Source organism: Eulemur rufifrons, chromosome 7 (assembly GCF_041146395.1).
Source record: "Eulemur rufifrons isolate Redbay chromosome 7, OSU_ERuf_1, whole genome shotgun sequence".
In the NCBI taxonomy this organism is placed as follows: domain Eukaryota; kingdom Metazoa; phylum Chordata; class Mammalia; order Primates; family Lemuridae; genus Eulemur; species Eulemur rufifrons.
In genome coordinates, this window is record NC_090989.1 from 167,723,745 (window position 1) to 167,744,401 (window position 20,657).

The following is a 20,657-nucleotide window of genomic DNA, read 5'->3' on the forward strand; positions in this document are numbered from 1 at the left end:
ATGATACAGAAATAAAATAATTCCCACCAATATTTTTATATGCATTTATTTAAAAAGTATGAATTATTATTTATGTTTGGAGAAATCCAAGATGCTTAAGCAAGGACCACCTGAAGATTTGTTTTAATATGCAGCACTCTTAGATTGACTACAATAGATATCAATAGATACACATAAAGTGTACATGTGCACGCAGCCATTCTATGAGTGTGTGCACATGTACGCAGATATGTGTATGCCTGATGTATATATACAGACAGTATGTTTAATAAAACCTTTTGCAATTTTACTTTAACACACAACCATTAAAGTAAGCAGGTTAAGGATCCTTGAATCTAGAACACTTGATCTGCCAATTAACCCATGTAGCCAGACTTTCATTTACTATTAAGTAGCTGTGATTCCATCATCTGTAGATCAAGCCACTTTAGTGAGACACAGCACTACTTTCCTGTTCATTTGCGTAGCCGATTTACTATCTAAATGATAAAAAAAAGATACTAAAATTGACTTGTCTAAGATGTTGTCTTTAAAGAAAATATTGTGCAAAATCCTTCAGCACTTCCTCCCTCCCCCCAACCGAGGTCAAGGAGAAATTTGTGCTTATAAATAATTTTTTTGTCACTTCTGCTGTCTTGAAATGTATGGCAATATTCCTATCCCCCAACCTTGCACTAGCTGGAGCACTGATGAAAGGGAACTAAAAATATACTCTACTTAGGAAACATTTCATTACAACAGATTTGAGGCTCATAACATATAAAAAATTGTCATGCAAAATGTTATGCAACAACAATGTTATTTTGTGCTGACATTGAGATTTGAAAATGTTGCATATGTCAGACATAGCTAGACAAAAAAAAATGTGGACATTTGGAAATAAATGCTCTCTTTTGAATATCTCAAAACCTACAGCATTCAACTCGAGAGCCTGAGCCTCAGGTTAGTATTCCAAACTGAAACAAAATTTCAAGAAGAAAAGTGAACAGAAAAGCCAACTAAGCTAGAAAACTGCTGAGTAAAGGAATGATAGAAGTTTACGGTACTTGATTTTGGCCTAGGCATGCCTTTGAGCCTCTGATATAACATGCTGGTCTGCGTTTGGGTGGGTGGAGGAGGAGGCCCAGGAGGTGGCAGGGAAGCTGCTCAGGTAGGTGAAGAGAGACAGTAAAAAAGTAAAGAGACAAAAGTGACTTCAACAAAGGGTGACAAGATGACAGACTCTGAAAAGAACAACCAAACAAGCAAAAATGATAAAACACAAATGGAGGGCTGCTGCTTTTTCGACGTTACTTCAACATTATGGAGGTATGACATTGTTTGACAAGGACTCTTACCAGTGTCACCAGCACCAGCCCTACAGAGACACTCAGAGGCTGACTGCAAATACTGGATGCTTTATCCAGATGGATATACATGAATAATGGTGGCAGCGGCACTGACCGAAAGAAGATACACTTTGCACAATGAAGAACACCTATATGTTAATAGCTGATGCTTCTTTCAGATGACCAGAAACAGGACTGGATGTACTACTAGTTGGAAGATCCGGCTTTCTGTCCTCCATATACTGCTTACTTTCCATGTAACCTTGCCCTTACTACATAAACCTCTCTGTGCTTTGGTTTCCTCATCTATAAATTGAGAATATTAATATCTTTTCTGTGTATCTTGCAGGATTGCTGATAAGAGCAAATACAACAATGTATGGGACAGATCCCTGCAAAGCTTAAGGTGCCTACTAATGTTTGTTGTTACCTCCACATTGCAAGAATGCTGGAACTAATTGCTTTGCAAAACCAGATGAAAGGCCGTTATTAGTTCAAGTGAGCTAGGAAATATTCTTGCTCCCTTTGTGGAATTTCAACATGTCAAAATCTGTCATTTTGGGGAAAAATGTGTGGTATCTGATTGTTTCCAGCTCATTTAATTATTTTCAATTTGGAATTCTCGTGGCTTTTATATTGTGGATTGAATCATATATAAAAACTTGCCAGCTTATCAAATATGTTACTTGCTATTCCAAATGTTAGAATACTGTAATCAGCACTTGACCCATCTGTCATGTGGTTTACAATATCAGCACAGCAAACATCCTATAACAATAGCCTCTCCTTCAATGCAGGCACAGAGCACTATCAGCTTCTACAATTCTCTCTCTTTAATGAGTGTCTCATTAACCTTGGACCTGCTCCTTTCTGATAGTTCTGGTTTATCATGCGATCCGTATGGTAAGAGGGACATGCTCCATGCCAAGTTTGCTTCTTGGTTTGCCTGAATTTTCAACGGAGAAAATGAATTTTACTGCAGGCATATAGGAAATGGAATTCTAGTGACATTAATAAAAAAAGATTGAGAAATATGGATAAATATAATATTCTGGCAAAACTATCTATTAAAAGCAAGAGTTGATGAGATCCTTTTCTTGCTGGACCATCTGAATGTTTAGAATATAGGACAAAAATAATATATATATTTTTTACCAGTTTTGTCTTATTTAAATTGTTTGGGAAAAACTGTATGTAAATAGAATTTGGAAAAGTCAGTTTTAAATGATAGCTATTTAAAAGAAGGCAATTAGTGACCCTTTCATTATAAAAAGAAAGCATTCCATATTTTATATTTTGTTAAAAGCTGGTTTTCCACCTACAGCACTGCCTAAAGTTAGGTACATCTCTTGTAACACATCCTCATGGCTCTTTCAATGAATATATGTTACCTGAGTGTGTAATTCTCATGGAAACTCCTTACTTATTCTCACCTGGATAACTGAACCTGTGCAGAGAAACACTTTAATAAAACAATGAAGCGCCCCTGGGTTGATCCATAACCCATGAGGCAGCAGACACATATTTCAGCTAAATGGGTCTTGATGAGAAATTCATAAAGGGATTTCCTCCTGCCAACTGTCTGTCCAGAATTCTGACAGTGAGGTTTGCCACCACAGAAAAACAAGCTCCCTATTTTTTTTTCCTCACAGAGCAAAACAAAAACATCATACCTTGGTTTCCAACTTCATTTATCCAATTACCATTGCTCATGTTTACACAATTAAATCTGCTTGGCTTCCAGAGAGAGAGTTAAATGTGACTGCAGAAAAACAAAAAGAGAATTCCTCTGCATGCTCAGCTAAGCCAAGGAAGAGACGCATCCAGGAGTCGGAGACACTCCAATTAGCCCTTAAATAACCTGACCATCCCTGATTCCAGCAAGCGAATTGCCAGTCCCTGAAATATCATATGAGAGGATGAATATGATTGATGGAAAACCCACTTATTACCAAGTTCCAGCCTACTGATGTGTCGCTGAAGATACCAGTGTTTGTATTATGCTATTACAGAAAATAACTAGCCTGTAGCGATTTGCTATGATTTGGGGGTGGGGGTAGATAAAAGCTAGAGTAGGAACAGAAAGCTAAGCAGATAGCTGCAGCATGCTGTTCAGAGCACCCTACCCTCCCTAAAATGATGGCTACATGGGCCAAAGACACACAGGGTTGAAATTCAATGCAATTTCTTTAGAAGGACTTTCCATTATCTATGCTCAATCTCTTTGAATGTCCATGACCCACTCCCTTTCAGAAAATTCCATCTCTAGGACAATATGAAGTGTATGTTAATAAAGGCTGTTAGATGAATCATGGATCACTTTTTCTACTCTTTTCATTGAAGCCATCTTTGTCTCCTCTCTATAAGGAGCCAGGTGGCAGAGCCTGCTCATTGTACCTTCAAAATGTCTCTTGACTTTACGTCCCACAGCACTAGATCACATGCCCACACTCTTGCCCAGGGGTGGACATGTGACTCAGGTCTCATCACTTCCACCTCAACTGTTGCTAAAGCCTCCAAGCCAGCCTTCAGTCCCTTTCCTCTTCTGCAGTTTGTTCTCCATGGAGCAGTCAGAGCGATCTCTGTAAACCACACGTCTGAGCTTGTCACGTTCCTGCTCAAAAACCGTTGAGAGATCCTTTTCATAGCAATGGCTATGCCTTCATATGCAATAACAAGAGAGTCCTTTCATAGCAAAGGCCCAACTCCTCTGTCAGTACCTCTACTTGAGCATTTTAGGACCCTTAATAAGAGCAAATTATATACATGTCTATCTCCCCCTCTGCCTAGAGAATTCTGTATTTCTAGAGCCTAGAGCAGTGCCTGGGCTGGGGCAGGTCCTCAAATATTGGTGGAAGGGAATCGTCAGTGAGTAAATGCAGTGATTTTATGGAAAAGAAAACACTCTCTTTTGCACTCTATAAACTACATAGAAATGTTTATCTCTTGCCCAAAGCTCCTGGTTACTTAACAAATGTGCTAAGCTGAATTGCTGAATAGTAAACATCATAGCTTAAACTTCCAAGCCAGAGAATAACTTCAAGTGTCTTAATGTAATTAAAAATGATTTAAGATAATTAAAAATACCTTTTATCAAATTAATAAAAATTAATTTAATTTAAGGGAAGAAATAATGCTCTTGTGATATTTTTCTTCTCCAAGTTGGTATCTTTGTATTCCAAATCAGGTTTTTTCCCTAGGGCTGAGCTGTTGCACCTAAGAAATGTGAGCTTATTTCTGGATGGACATTGCAGTGGAATCTGTTGCCTTTGTCTGTGCAATAACCTTCCTTAGAGGACACTGCCTCTCCTCCATCCATGGTGTTCTGGTGAGAATGTCACAGGATATATCCTACAGGGGCAGTCATGTGAGCCACGCCTGGTCAGCCATAGCACCCCACACCATCATGGGTGTTGTGATTGGCTCAGAGATTAGCATGTGACCGAGGCTGGGCCAATGAGACCCTTCTCTAAAATTTTATACAGTTGCTTGGAAAGAAAAGCTCCTTTTCTTCTGGAGCCATTAACTAGGATAAAAGACGGGTGCTCTCTGTGGCCATATTGCTCCCCAAACCTCTATCATTTCCTCCAGTCACATTAAAGAAGCCTGTCAGCAGTTGGAGATAGGAAAACACCAAATTCTTTATCCCTGAGGCCAACTCCTCCATGAATTTCAAAGCTGCATAGGCCAAAAATTCCCTTTTCTTGTTTAAGCTAGTCAAGTTTTTTTCCTTACAGCCACTTGCTATGACAAGAGTACTGATTCAATAGTACTATTATGTGTCCACCCAGTGACCAAACAAACTTTTACGTACAGGGCCACAAGCTCTCTTGGGCAGGATCTTGGAGCACCTGGAGGGGAGATGAATAGAGGTGAACACTGAAACAAGACTGCGGAGCACCCCAGTCAGTTGTTCTTGGGGGCCCAGCCCTTGGCCTCTACCCTGCCCTTCTCTGGCACTATCTCCCACTCCGTGATGCATCAGAGACCCTGGCCCGGGTGAAGTCCCTTCCTACTGTACTCCTGTGACACCTTGTGTGACCCCTTTACTGTCATCACCAGATTATAATTGCTTGTTTTATGCTTGTGCTTTCTACTCTTTTGGAAGCTTGATGAGGGTAGGGACCACGACTGCTTTAGCTCACTGTGTACTCCTCTAGGGTCTGGCACAGCTCCTGGAGCTTAGTGGGTACTTAACAAGATTGCAATGTCTTATTTGAAACTTATAATAAAAAGATAATTTGATTGCCTTTTATATACCCTTGACACCCACAGTGCAAGCTCTGGATCAGAAGCTTTAGCATCACCTGGGAGCTTGTTAGAAATGCAGATTCCCAGGCCCCACCTCGACCTCCTGAGTCAGAACCTACATTTCAACAAGATCCTTGGGAATTCAGACAGACATTAAAGTTTGAGAAGTACTGTTTGATGTTTCATTTCTGAACTCAAATGATATGTCTATACTATATATTTGGATTTGGAAGGGTATCCTCTTAAATAATAAAGAACAAATAATCACAGCTAATATATATAATGACTACTTACTATGTGCCAGGCACTGTGCTAAGAGCTTTATTCAGAATATGTATTTTAATCTTTGCAACAACTCTGTGGTGGTGGAACCATTAATAGCACCTTTTACAGAAAATAAAAGTGAGGTTACAGAGGTTAAAAAACCGCGTGGAAGCTGAGTATGATGGCACACACCTATAGTTCTGGCTACTCAGGAGGCTGAGGCAGGAGGATCACTTGAGCCCAGGAGTTCGAGGCTGCAGTGTGCTGTGATGGTACCTATGAATAGCCACTGCACTCTAGCCTGAGCAAAGAACAACAAAACCAAAACCAAAACCCCCACAACAACCAATCAACAAAAAACAATGAACCCAAAGAGCAAAGGTAGGGATTTGAATTTTGAGTATAACAAATCCCTGGGTGCTCAGGCTGGTCCTGAGGCAGTGTTTTTTTGGAGCCATACTTATGGATGTTGGATGCCATCAGCTGTCATATTGGAAGCTCAGGCCAGTCAACAGATTTTGGATGGGACTATTATCTCTTGGCTCAAAGGTCAGGCAGTCTTGTGGGGTGTTGATAGTGCCTGACTAGTGCACGGAACAAACTAGAGAGTCACTAACTACACATTTCATTTTGAAACTGGCTTCTTTTCTCCAGGCCTTGGTTTTCCCACCTGTCAAATGAAGGTTTGGGATTAGATAACTAAAAAACCCCTTTTTGGTCTTGCAATTTTCTTGCTAACAAATCACAAATGTTTCATAATACTGAAGTTGAAAGTGTGGGCTTTCAAATTAAATAGGCTCACGTTCCAATTCTGACTCTGCAACTAACCAGCTGTTTAACCTTGGCCAAGTTACTTAACATCTTTCTACTTCATGATTTCCATGCCCAAAAGAATACTTTCTTATTTCATTGAGTGTAAGAGGCACATTTTAACATTTCTGAAATCTAGATGCATCCTACATTTGATGGCATGACACAATTTAGTTGGCAGCATTATTTCATTCTTAGGAGTATATGAATGGTGCATCTTATAATTTATGGCCTTTTAAATTCAATGAAATATGGTAATAAAACACTTTTCTCATAGGGTTATTATGAGAATTAAATGAGAAATGCATACAACTACTTAGCGCATACTAAATTGTCAATAAACAACAGTTATTGAGAATCTACAGCATAATATCTTTTTTCTGGTAGAAGAGACAGATGCTGGTTTCGTATTGGTTGGTTCACAGGGTATTTTTAATACATCTTCTCTTCCTCTAAAATCTTTCTTGGTGACAGTGTTTGAAACATGTCTCTCCTTGCTACCCTGTTCACTTTTTATAAAGTATGATGAGGTGCTAGTCCACAGAATGATTTGGGCTTGGAAACCCTGATTTATGCATCAGTGAAACAAAAAGGATAAAAAGAGAAACATTTAGCCCCTCGTGTATAAGACACGAAGCATGAGATGGCCGTCATCTCGGGACGACCTGGATCTTGTAGGGATGGGATTCACACTCACTGGTCCCTGGCGGAAGACAGCAGATGCTGAGTTTGCACCGTGCTGGTGGGTCCCGCCAGCTTGCTTGTCTATTTCTCTTTCAACAGGCTTTAGACCTGTAGGAAATTTGTCTAGAGAAAGGGAAAGACACAGAACCTCAACACTGCAGAATCTGCTTGGAAGTCCTTTGGATGATTTGACCTGCTCTAGGTTTCTCTCAACTGGGGAGAAAAAAAAATCCTCAGTTCTTTGTCAATTTCTTTTTCTTTTCTTTTTTTTTTTTTTTTTTTTTTTTTTTTGAGACAGAGTCTCACTCTGTTGCCCAGGCTAGAGTGAGTGCCATGGCGTCAGCCTAGCTCACAGCAACCTCAAACTCCTGAGCTCAAGCGATCCTCCTGTCTCAGCCTCCCGAGTAGCTGGGACTACAGGCATGCGCCACCATGCCCGGCTAATTTTTTCTATATATATTTTTAGCTGTCCATATAATTTCTTTCTATTTTTAGTAGAGGTGGGGTCTCGCTCTTGCTCAGGCTGGTCTCGAACTCCTGAGCTCAAACGATCCGCCCACCTCGGCCTCCCAGAGTGCTAGGATTACAGGCGTGAGCCACCGCGCCCAGCCAGTTCTTTGTCAATTTCGGGGAATCTCAACTGCCCTCGGAAAGACTTTACAATGTAAAGATTTTGGAAATGATTTGCTCCCATAAAGCAGCAGTTCCCAACCTTTTTGACACAAGGACTGGTTTCATGGAAGATAATTTTTCTACAGACGGGGTCGGAGGGCGATGGAGGTCTGCACCCCGGCAGGCCACAGACTGGTACTGGTCCATGGCCCGGGGGTCGGGGGCCTCAGTTGTAAAAGACTGCTCTGTTATTTGGTAGTCCTCCTATATTAAAAGTTGTAGGTCCTTTTGACCTTGTCTACTGAATGAATGGACATCGTCCAAGTGCTTCACCATATCAGCTGGAAAGGCTGCATGGTACAGAGAGACGTAAAAGCACGCTGTTTGAACTTAGACTGAGTTCAAGTCCTGCTTGGGAAAGTCACTTATTATCACTGAATCTTAGCTCCCTCATCTGTAAAAGGGGCAAAAATAAAGCCTTCTGTATGGGTCTAAGGTTAACTTGAAATCAGATCTTCCATGTGAAGTCCTTAGTACAGTACCTGGGACTGTGAGCTATCATCTATGTATCCATCCATCCATCCATCCACTCCCTATCCATCCCTCCACCCATCCATCTTCCTTCTTCTTTCCTTCCTTCCATAGATCTACTTAGTTACCTATCTAGCTACCTATTTCTACCTATTTGTATCTACCTACCTACCTCCTTATGTACTTATTTCTGTCTATCTCTAGCTTTCATCTATCTATCTATAAATCATCATCTGTCTGATTTTGCAAATCCTTGGCATATTTGAACGAAAAAGTTGTTTTATTTCAAATTCCAGTGGAATCGTTATGATGCTCAGAAAATTATGCAAGTATTTAGCCAAGAACTGAGGCAAAGCAGCAATAGTAGCGTAGACTTTCTCAGAGCTTGCTGGGTTCAGATTGTGTGACGATTTAAATGGAAATGTATTTAAAATAATAGAATTCATTTGCAGAAGTCACAGCTTTTCTTTCATAGACTAGCAGCCTTTTGCATCTTTTTTTTTTTTGAGATACTGTAATTAAACCGAACATTTAATTTCTAATAATGCCACCAGACAGAAAGCATAAGTCCACCAAAACGCCATCTGCAGAGTCGTGTAGACTCTTAAAGCACAGCCTAACTAGGGGAGTCAGTAGCTGTCTGTGTGCCAGTCCCCACTAATCTACCTCACCCCAATTTGTTGGCTGTGCCACCTCCATGCAGTTGGTTGTGCAGACCCATCTATATATTTGTGCTCTATTTCCTCTAAGGAAATTGAAAAGGCAGGGGCAGGGTTAGAAGAAACATTTAAAGGTCAGGAAAGAAATAATTATGACGATGATTATGATTGTGATTGAGACTTAATGTGCTTAGAAGAGGCCTTGAATATACCAAACTTCAAACCCATCTCTGCTTTGACCTTAATTTTTAAATCCAGTTTTACTTTGTTCCCTTTCTTTAGTCCTTTCTCTTGATTGCTGCTCGTGTGATTTTCCTGAAGTGTAAATCACCAGGCTGTCCCCTTGCTTAAGGAGCTCTCAATGGGTCTCTGTCACTTTTGGGGGTGAGACCTTTGGAATCTTTCCTTGGAAAAATCCATATGCATGCAAAAGTTGGCATAGATTTCAGGTGAAGAACCTTTGAACCATGAGATACAGTCTGAAATCTGCATTATTATGGCACAGAAATGCCTTTGAGATCTTGTCCCTCGCCTGTCTCGCCATCATCAGTGCCCATCACTGCCACCATCTCAGCCTGTTTTGCAGCCACGTTACTTTAACTGCGGCATAGTTAAGAGCATAGCCTCTGTCTGGGCTCAGATTCTGGCTCTACCACTTATGCTTCTAGAAGTGTTTTTTAAGCTCTTTGTGCCTCAGTTTGCTCATTTCTACAGTGGGAATCATAATAGTATCTCTCTCATAAGGAGTACGGAGAATGAATGAGTTAATACAGATAAGGCACTTAGAATCACACCTGGCACATGATACACATTGAATAAGTGCTCATTATTTTTATTAGCTATTCGGTTTTATGTATTTGCACATACTACTCTCTCTATCCAGGATGCTTTCCACTCCCCAATCCTAGCTCCACCTAACTGATTCTAATTTCTCTCTCAAGATGCAGTTCAAGCCCTAACATCTTGTGAAGACTTCCATGGTTTTCTGACAATGCCTCATCCCCCTTACACATAAGTCATGATCAGTGTCCTGATTTACACATATGCACCCATTTGTACATGTGTTCCTGAGGCTAACACCTGTTTCCTTCTTGTTTACCTAGTCTCTAGCTTTTAACGCTGTACCTACTACAGGGAAGGCTCCCACTAAGCAGTTGTCTAACGAATGAATGAATGAGTGAATGAACGATTGGATAAATAAATACCTTCCCTAGCAGGGAGAGAAAGGCTCATGGTGTCTTGAACATAGGTTTGTGAGTGGCATGTGCTCAAAAATGCTTTCTTGATTGTTCTGAAATATACTGAACTGTTGACTTTGATGAAATGGTAATTATTTTTGAGAATCCTTTATACTTTAAAAACAATGATCAATATTATATATTTCTTAAAGTTTTAAGTCAGAGCTCTCCTCAAAATAGGCTCAGAAGTTTTGGGACCAAACAAGAAGAAAATTTCCAAAGCCAGAGAACTTTCTAAGAGTTTCCTCCCGTGAAACTTCCAGCAACAGCCCCTGTTCTGTCATCCTGCCCACGAGCCCCGCTTCATCACGTGATACAAACAAGAACAACACGGACACAACTTCCCTCTGTCTCGGCTGATAAACACTCATCAAAGAACACAAACTTCTCAGTAGGGCAGAAAACAGAAAAAAGAAATGAAAAACAAAAAGGAAGGTTCATTTGGTTCAATAACATTTTTTTTTTTTTTAAACACACATGAGGCCAAATCACTGCAATCCTGAAACCAAAGATGAAATGAAGCTCTGCAGCAAACCAGAATTCTGTTCCTTCAGAGATTATGCCTTTTCGGAAATTCTGCTCTCAAAAGGTCAACATCGAATGGGCATGAGATGTATTTAGACAGCACAAATTAACTCCTTAAGTATTATTGCAACTCCACATCGCTCTCTGGGAGTACATACCTTAAGGAGCTATTAAAAAACAAAAACAAAAACGGAATATAACTCAACAGTCCTGATAATTTATAATGCATATACAATTGGTTCACCTGCGTCCTTTTGATTCTCTATTTGAAAGAGAGAGCACAACAAGGAGAGAAGAGAGAGAAACAAGAACACATATGCAGGATTAATGAGCAAGTGGACCAAAATGCCCCCCACTTATGTGTGATACATGATATTGGAAAGAAAAGGTTGCCCTTGGGTTCCCACCGCCCCGAAGTGTGGGGGCCAGCAAAAAAAGGCTCCTTCACAGAGGTGGAAAATGCTGCACAAATAGAAAATTAGTAAAATTAAGTTTAATGTGAAATCAAGCTATGAAACATACATGAACTCTCCAAGTGACAATTAAGTCATATGTTCTAGCCAGAGGTTAGAGGACAAGGACAAGTCAAAATCTCCAGAGAGAACAAGGAATAGCTTCCCAGCTTGAGAGAGAATAGACAGGAGGCATATAAGATCGAATTTTACAGAGAATGGACCACCTGGCGTGATCTCATACCCATAATAGTTTGACATCTTAAACATGGAAAAGAAGGCATGACTTTGCCCCAAATGTCCTTTATCTGACACCTAACACATTGCTCCCCGGCCTAGCTGCTACCTTTTGATTGTGTACCAGTGACAAGCACTTTACAAATTGGGGTTACACACAAGCAAAGTAAAAATGCATTCAGGTCACAGACAGAGAATAACTGAAAAACTTACAGACAAATCTGAGTTTATCACAAACAAATGGCTTAATTGTCTAACCTGTTTTGGGCTGATAAAAAGTGACTGGACTTCTCACACTGGGTTTCACAGACAGAACCAACAGACAAGCCAATGCTAAAAAACTTGAAGCAAGGAGAGTGAGTTGGTTTGGATCTGGATTTTCTTGAAATAATGAAAACAGAAAGAGTGAAGACAGCATGGTGAGGAGGTGGTAGGTACTCACGAATGGTTAAATCCATCACTTGGGAGGCCAAGCAGAAGACAGGATGCTCATACATTTCTCTCTTTTTCCCTATAAAAGAGGATTTGGGCATGCAAGAGGCTTAGGTCAGAGGTAAAGAGGTTAAAGGTCATAGGTTAGAGGAAAACGTTACATTAGCTCAAAGGAAAATAGCCACAGAGTATTTTGGGATAAACACAGGATAAAAGAAAAAAGGAGTTTCCAAATTGGAGATCTACTGGATTAACCATTCAGCATGCCATGAGTCACGAGAGAGATTGTGACCATGATTTTACACGTCTCTTTAGAGTTGTTTGCAAGAATACAATGACCAAAAACATCATGAGTAGAGGGAAACAAAATTTCATTGATTTAAGGCTCCAAGATACTAAGGATTTCAGACTTTAGTATCTAAGGCTCTTGAGGTATTTCTTCATAAACATAGTCTCCGGCAATATTACTACAACTTCTTTCCAAAATTCTCAGATAACTAAGCTGTAAATGCTCACAGAGGGCTCCAAAGTAAAAATGGAAGATTGCTTTTCTGAGGGTAGGATCAGAGCCTTGTAAAAGAAAGTTGTCTGGTAGTAATAACTCTAAAGCTGCAATGTCTCAGCCTACGGTGGACTATGTTCATGAAAGAAAACCTGATACATGCAGCCAGAGAATGTTGGGTTGTCTGAATTGACAATCCCAGCATGCTTTGAAATTGGTGTCTCAGCCACTTTTGCAGAGGGCACGTCAAAAAGTGGCTGAGCCAATCACGGACAAGGAAGGAGAGAAGCAGAAGAGAGCAGGTAGTGTGGAATGAGGTACTTCTCTGAAAAGAGAGTTGGAAAAAAAGGATTGGTTTCTTCAAAGAATCCCCAGACCTAAAAGTCACAGTGCAAAAGATAATTAACACAACCAAGAAGAATTGAGGCACAAAAGGAAATTACAGACCAGCTGATCTACTTTGGAAATGAATGCATTTTTACTTACAGATCTTAAAGTTTGTTTTTGGATATATTTATCTGAAAGAAGAGAGCAGATCTTACCAAAAGACTACTAATAGCTAGACCAAGACCTATGAGGCAGCAGCCATGGCAACGGAACGTTTCTTGATCCCATCCCATCTCTGGCCTTGCCTAGTATTATTAGGTACCCGGCTGACTTGACCAAATACAACCAATCGTTATGTCCTGGGACGGTAAATGCTGGAACAATTATTTGCTAATATAACCCTTTAATGATCTTCTTGTTCCTCTATTTTTGTCACTCATTACCAAGTCAAGAGTTGACAAACATCCTTTTAGTGCCCAATTCTTAAGTGTTTCTCCCTGGATGCATAACAATGAATTCATTACCACTGGTACACAATTTGCATCGTCAGACAGACAAAAATCGAGAGAGGGAGGACATGTAATATACAGAACACTGCGAATTTGACATGATCTTAACCTAATTCTCTAAGGAAACAAGGACTTTGGCAGAGTAAGTGATGGGGTCTGGGTGGTTGGTTAGTTTTTATTTTTTCCCCCCAGTCGTCCTGAGGCAGACAATACGCATTTGCTGGTTTTAGTCAGGTGTCGTGTTTCCCGTGTGAGAGAACATCAGATTTCAGAATGCGGACACATCGAGTTTTGCACACAGAACTTCCACATTTATACACTTACACCACTGGTCAAGTTGGATGTGGTTTTCAAATCACCCTATAGCAGCCAACAGGGTAACAATGAAAAGTGATTAATACCTTTGTGAATGAATAGGTCCCAAAGAACCATATCTTCTCAAGTAGAGTTTACTCAAAGTCCCTTTGGTGATTACTTGGTCATCAGTGACCACTTCCCTAAAACTTGTGAGGGCAGTGGCAACAAGCATCCAAGCTCTGGAGTAACAAGAACGAGTGAGCTCTACAGCCAGCCTGGAGCCATCAGGTGTGGCTCAACACTAACCTGACATCAAGTTTGATACACTACCAAAACACAAGGTACTCTCAGGGGGGAAGAAAGAGTTAAGTGAAACCTTGACGTTGCTTTATCCAATTCTTGCTTTACTTCCCATGTTAGCAGTGGACAACAGACTGTTTCGTTTCCCTCTATTTAAAGAAGGTAGCAATCCTACGGAACTCTCTCGTAGGAAAACATCAGCCTCAGAGAAGATACCTAGGGCCAACACACACTCTCAGAAGGACCTTAGTTGTCTGATATCAACCTATATTCAATATTGTTTCCCTACAAAGGCCGTTTCCTGAGCCCTTGTTCTGTCTTTTTATTCATTTACTTGGCCACAGCCAAGGAAGCTTCCATATTTCAAGTGCTTTCAGGTTTCAGCTTAACAAACTCGGGCGGACCACTGTTTTCTGGTGCCCTTCAGAAAAGAGAGAGACTTCCCTAGGGAGGCATACCAAAATTTAAATTCAAAACCAGGGGCAGAAGGGAGCCTTACCTTCGATTTTGGCATACTCTGAGAGCCGAGAATAGTTCACTAAAGCAGCCTGCTCCAGACATTTACGGATGACTGTTTTTACCTCCTCTTGTGGCACTGGGGTAACAATATCTTTCATCAAAACCTTTAGGTAGAAAAAAAAAAGGGATTATTATTAAGAAGGTTCAAGCCAATGTGTTACTCATTCACACGTCTTAAAGAGTTCAAGTTTAAAATTAGTTGTGAATGTTTCCTTGTGACTAAATACAGATTGAGAGCCATCACTTAAAAAAAAAAAAAAAAAGCACTAGAATTGCAATGCACAGTTAGAATGGCAAAGCCCGGCCATGAATTAGGGAAGGGCTTGGAACATATCTTCTATATATCCTATTTTTTGGGAGTCTGGAGATAAAATATCAAGAATTTTGGCAGTTTCCTCACTTTTATTCTGATATTTTGATGAATGGTAAATAAATCCTTTAAAAATGACAAACTAGGTCATTCAACCACAATATTTTAATTGCAATCATGTTTATGTTTCATTATAGATGTGATTTGTCTTTTACTTTCATTCTTACCCTTTCCAAGAGTGAGAGAGTAGCTTTTAAAGCACCTTCAGGTCGACCAAATGGAAAGCAATACCTAAAAAAGACATAAAATTCTTAAGGTTGCCCAAATTATTACATTTAGCATGAAATATGCTGCAATTTGATTCCTATAGCAACTCTCTCTGAGGAGCGGAAAATGCTTTTTATTTTGTCACGTTGTGTTATGTTAATCTGAATTCACACCATATATGTGTGTATATAATGTATATATGTGTACGTGTGAATAATGACTAAAGAGGGACTCTGCAAATGTCTGCAGCAGAAAAGAATATTGAAAGTGATGACACAAGGCTCTGTTTGGATTTCTATTGTGAAGGAGAACTATTTGTTAGCTCAAATGTGACCTTATACATTACTACTGAGACCAGCAGTAAAAAAAATATTAGTTGAAACAGGCTGAAATGCAAACATACTTACTGAACTCTCCCCCAAAGGGATTGATATGTGGAATAGAGGAGTCTATTTAGAATAAATTCATGATTCTGCTAACTGTCCTTCCTTGCTTGTGGTTTTCCATTGTTACAGACCTTTTGCTATTGGTAATGCATTTTACATATGGCATATAATCAATAAAAGTTTATCTGGGAGGATTTTCATGGCACAGAAAGAACTGTGTCAGGTGCCACTAGGACTTCCGTTGACTGTTTCAGGCTGTCAGAGGCCTTTAGAACACTGCTCCTGGCACACAGAGACCAACGTGGCCACTCAGACTCAGACTATCCTACGTATGCATCCCATTCTTCCACGTGCTGGCTGCGTGGCCTTGGGCAAGTGCAGTCACATTTTATTCCTTGTTTAAACGAGGATTATAATAACAACCTTACAGAGTCATTCTGAGAATACAAAAACATGAGTTAATACTTCTCCAGCCTCCAGTCCTGTATCTGGCAGATAGGAAGTATTTAACAAATAGGAACTATTATAAATGCGATTCCTATTTTTGAGTTACTATTTTAGGATCTCTGGTCCAGAACCACCAGTACAGCATTAGAAACGCCTAATTTGCTCCAAGGGGGAGGTGGGCTGTGGGGTGTCACGCTGGCTGTCTCTTGCACACAGGGAAGATTCAAGCTACCAGGCTGGTCCAGGTTTCCTTCTTTCCCCATGTAGCCAGCCTGTCCTGTTTCCGAGGGGGTGGAGAAAATGGAGACTGTCCTATGGGCACCACTGCCTACCTTCCTGTTCACTATGATCTGACCCACAGGATCGTTTTTTTACTGTTTTATTTAGGAACTTTGAAGAAACTTCAAATTCAACTTTTTATCATCAGCTGGTGGTCAGCTCACACAGGAAGGCTTTGTTCTTTCAGTGGAAATAAAATGAACTTAAGAATGTCAAGTTCTTAAGCAATTCTTGAGCAAAAGAAAAAAATAAAATACAAAAAAAAAAAAAAAAGAAGAAGAAGAAAGAATTTCTATTTTCTTGCCTATTGAGGAACCGTGTCTGATTGGTTTGGTTTTTCTACAAAGCTATTTCTAATAGCCAAGGTACCTCTGGTAGATTTACAGCTTTGGAAAATCAAGCCCTTTAATTGTTCCTCCCCAGTCTCACCCTCCTAATAAGCCCCTAAACACCAGAGCCTTACCTAAAATGTGTAATCTGATTTTCCAACAGAACTCGGAGTCTCTCTTTGATTTCTTCAAAACGTTCCTTCTCTTCAACAGTCACAGTTCCTATTCCATCGGGCCTGAAAGAAGACATGTCATGAAGTGACGGGAACCTCATATGCTGACACCATCAAATCAAATCTCTAGCAGGAGGAAACTGTCCATTTTAGAAGAAACGAGGTCCTGCTATTTCAGGGTTGGCTTCTAAAAGGGATGGGTTGTTTTTCTAGGTTATCGCTTTGGAGGCGTTTGCAGAACCGTGGCTCATTTCTTGCGAAATGGTAAAATGTACAAACTGGTGGCTTGCACGTTAAGTCCAGCTCATAGACGTGTTCCGTCTGGCTCATTGCTTCTTAAAAAATTTGAACTAGTTGACAATATTTTTAAAATTAGGATAGTTTTATAACACAATTCTGATTGATGGGGTGGGGGTGGGGGGGGTCTCCTGAAAATTGAGAACAGCTGGTATTATTAATGGGCTGCTAATAGCTTCTTCCTTACCTGGGGCAGGCATTCACCTGGTCCACATCTCTAATTTGTATACCTGTGTAGGCACTTGGGTTTGGGACCCCTGAATTAGGCACACAAATTCCTATGAAAATCAGGTGCCTTGTAAGTGTCTGTCTTACCCAGTGTTAAATGTCTTAATGGCTCAATTTCCAGCTTATCATTATAGACGTTCAGATTAATTTCAGTGCTCAAGCATTAAGTGAAGAACAAACCACATATGCTTTCCAATTTGAGCAAACCACTGCTCATTGTAATACAAAGGACTCTAGCATAAACAAGTGATTTCGGTTTGATCATAGCATTTTCATGGTTCTGTGTCACCATTAGGTGCACACATATTTCCCCTATTGGTTACAGACCATTCAAGTTGAAAATATAAAGGGAGGCTGCATATTTATAGCCCAAATTTATCTGTGCCAAACTATACGCAGGATAATCTGACCCATTCAAAGACTTCAGCTTCCCAGATCTCGTAGTGACTTGTTTTGACTACTGGCTGAGCCAGTTTGCAGATTGGTGTGTCACCATGAAACTTCTATTGGAACATTCTTCAGTTTGCAAATGCAAGTCATTTTGAGACCAAACAAATGGTCTTATTTATAGGCCTTCTCAAGGATCCAGCATAAGTTGGGAAAATCCTTTATACTAGACCAGTCTGACTGCACAAAAGACTTGGCAAATGATAGCATTGTACCTCCTGTTAGGGGTTAATTGGTCAGCTTTCCTCCTTTTTAAGTAATAAAAATGTCCTATTTGAAAAATAAGAAAATTTCCCCTCCCTTACTTTGTGAAAAACACCCCCAAACAGTAAAATCCTGTTCAGTCTATTTCTTCATATTCCCCCAAACTTGAAGGAAGAAAGAAGGCAAAATGGTAAATAACAAGCAGGCTGTGCAATGTAGGAATGTGCCCTTGTTTTCAAATTTTCTGGAAAAATCTTAAATGTTAATTTACAAAGTTTATTAACATTTTTTTACATGAACTGTCCTCAAATCTGTAGTTAAATCTCAAGATGAATTCATTGTGCCCCACAAAATACATGTGACTGTCTTTTTATTAACTTTTCATGTTTTTGTTAAAATATACAACTTCCTTTAGCTGTGGCTTTTGAATTTTTATAGAGAATTCAGGTTACTAAATGCCCTGAACACACGTTTGTTTATGTGATTGGCATGTGCGTGCACACACTCGACTGGGGCAAAGGGAGCCATTCAAAGCATATCGTTTGTCTTGGTAGAGAATCAACCCAGAAAAATTGCTATTAAATATAATTTACAGTTCAGGGATGGGTTTACAGATCACGGCAAAAAGCATGGAAACCATTTAACACGGATAGCCCAGAGATCTCTGTGGTCATTATTAGGAGAGAAACCTCTCTGTGAATAAAACCATTCATTCCTTACCTGACAAGTCTTCTAAGGCAATTAGGCAACCAGAAGGCAGCTTTTTGCTTTGTGTTTGAGATGATAAAAACTGAACATTTAGTGTATGCCTGGCCTTCTCAGTTAATTCTCACTACAAGGGGTGTTATTATTAATACAAACAAAACATTGGATTATGTTTTTTTTTCCTTTTGTCCTGATGATTCCCATTTGTCGTTATTAAAGGTATCAGACAGCAGCTTCTGCTTCCCTGATAACCTCTCCTTGGACTACTTTCTGAACACCCTTAATCTCACTATGCCAAAAAAAGTAAACCAATTAAAAATTATTGTATTCTCAAGACTTTATTAAAAACACACAAAAAATACATAAAAATTATTGTAGTCACTTAAATTCGCTTCTTGATAATCTATGTCAGTGTGAATACTTTTAGTTTCATATAAATAAAACAAACTAACCTTACGAAGTGTGTAAAGCATGTCATAGTACAGAGTTCACCAACAAAAACAGGTGATAAAACAAGTCAATGTTTGTAATTACCAGAATTGCTCTGAAATAGTATTGGTAACAGGGGATGCTATTTTACAAACCAAAGAAAAGACATGCAGGAATAATATAATTTGTCAAGGATCACAGGTTGTAACTAGGAAAGACTAGGACAGTTAAAAAGCAAAAGTATTCTTTTTTAATTTAACAGAATTATTTTTGAAAATTTTGTCAAACATCAATTTCTTTTTCATCGACCCTTATAATTTGTCAGTGTTAATTGTCCAGGTTAATTGTACAGCTCTCCATAGAGCTACTCGCTGAAAACCTCTGGTTAGCTATTTTGGAGAGTGCTCTTTCCCACAGAAGCAATGAAATACTTTTTCTAAAGCAGTGGTTCTCAAACTGGAGCGTGCCTCCGAATCACCTGGAAGGCTGTGACAACCTGCATGTCCCCCACCCCACTCCAGGGTTTCTGATTCAGCAGGTCTAGGGTGGGGTCTGAGAATTTACATTTCTAAGAAGCTTGCTGCTGCTGCTGCTGCTGGGGCCATGCTCTGAGAACCTCTGTTCTAGAGCAAAAAAAAAAAAAAAAAAAAAAATGTGGTGAGTGGTGCTTTCAGTGGCTGAAAGGGTAAGTTTGATTCAGGGTTCCCAATTTCCCTTAGATTGGGGGTGCTTTGGAAGCAGAGATCTTCTACAACAGGTACACAGTCCACTTACTGAGCTACCCATCCCCTCTAAAGTGGCATTCATACTGTTTCCATGTGCTGTTCCAAGCAGTGCTGGTGGCAAGACAAATAGAACTGCATTAGCGTCTTTCAGAAGCCATGCTTTTGTTTCATTTTGCTTTGTCTTTCTGGAAACATTTGGGGGTAATTCTATAATTGTCATAAAACTGGCTCGGTATCTTGTTCCTTTCTCAGTACTTTTAACACTTGAGGAGACACAAAGAATGAGAGAAGAGGAGGATAACGCTGGATTTTAAACTTGGAGCTAGAAAAGCCCGGCTTTACGCAGAACACATGTCGAGGAGCCCGAATCTCTCGCCCCCTCATGTCCTGACTGTGCACATTCTACTCCTCTTGCTTTTTTGGCTTTTTAGCATCCATTGCCCCTTCCCAACAGCCCCTAGATTTGGAGGGATGGCCTTGACCACACTCTGGGTACTCCTGAGGGTAAACTGAGGGGCTTATTCCCTCACCGTTAATGCTGGAGGGCTTCCTAGAGGCCAGCTTCTCCCTTGCATGCCACTCTACCTCCAAACTGGATTATGACTTCAACTCAGCCACCTGGACACTCTCTTCTTAAATCTTTACCTTGAATAAATGATGCAAAGCTAGAATGGAATAAGCTTGTCCCAGCATCTAGGCCTTGACCAGATCATCCTTACAGGTCAATAGTTCTTGATCTTTGGCTGCACCTTAGAACTGTGAAAGGTCCCACCCTCAAAGCTCGGATTCACTCTGTCTGTAGTGGAGCCTACACGCTGGCGTTTTTAAAGCTCCCCGAGTCACTCTAATTACAGTTAAGAACCACTGCTCTGGTCCAACTTCATACTCTACTGTCGCTGCCTTGATTCCAGTTTTCCCCTTCCTTTCTTTGAAGCTCCCAGCATCCTCCTAATA

The 20,657-nt window shown here is 40.1% G+C and overlaps 1 protein-coding gene across 9 annotated transcripts in view; it reads right to left on the reverse strand.

Moving 5' to 3' along the window:
- The window catches only part of CADPS (calcium dependent secretion activator), a 454,766-nt gene that overhangs the window by 98,604 nt on the left and 335,505 nt on the right, over positions 1–20,657 (reverse strand). For 4 of the 9 annotated variants that reach the window (XM_069473767.1, XM_069473769.1, XM_069473770.1 and 1 more), the window contains 3 exons: positions 16,630–16,731; positions 15,015–15,078; positions 14,458–14,581 (listed from right to left, as the gene is read on the reverse strand). In XM_069473767.1, the coding sequence (XP_069329868.1) occupies positions 14,458–14,581; positions 15,015–15,078; positions 16,630–16,731 (290 nt within the window). Of the gene's footprint in view, positions 1–10,718; positions 10,734–11,146; positions 11,165–12,033; positions 12,103–14,191; positions 14,204–14,457; positions 14,582–15,014; positions 15,079–16,629; positions 16,732–20,657 lie in introns of all 9 variants that reach the window. The other 5 variants (XM_069473771.1, XM_069473768.1, XM_069473765.1 and 2 more) reach the window with 3 other exon arrangements.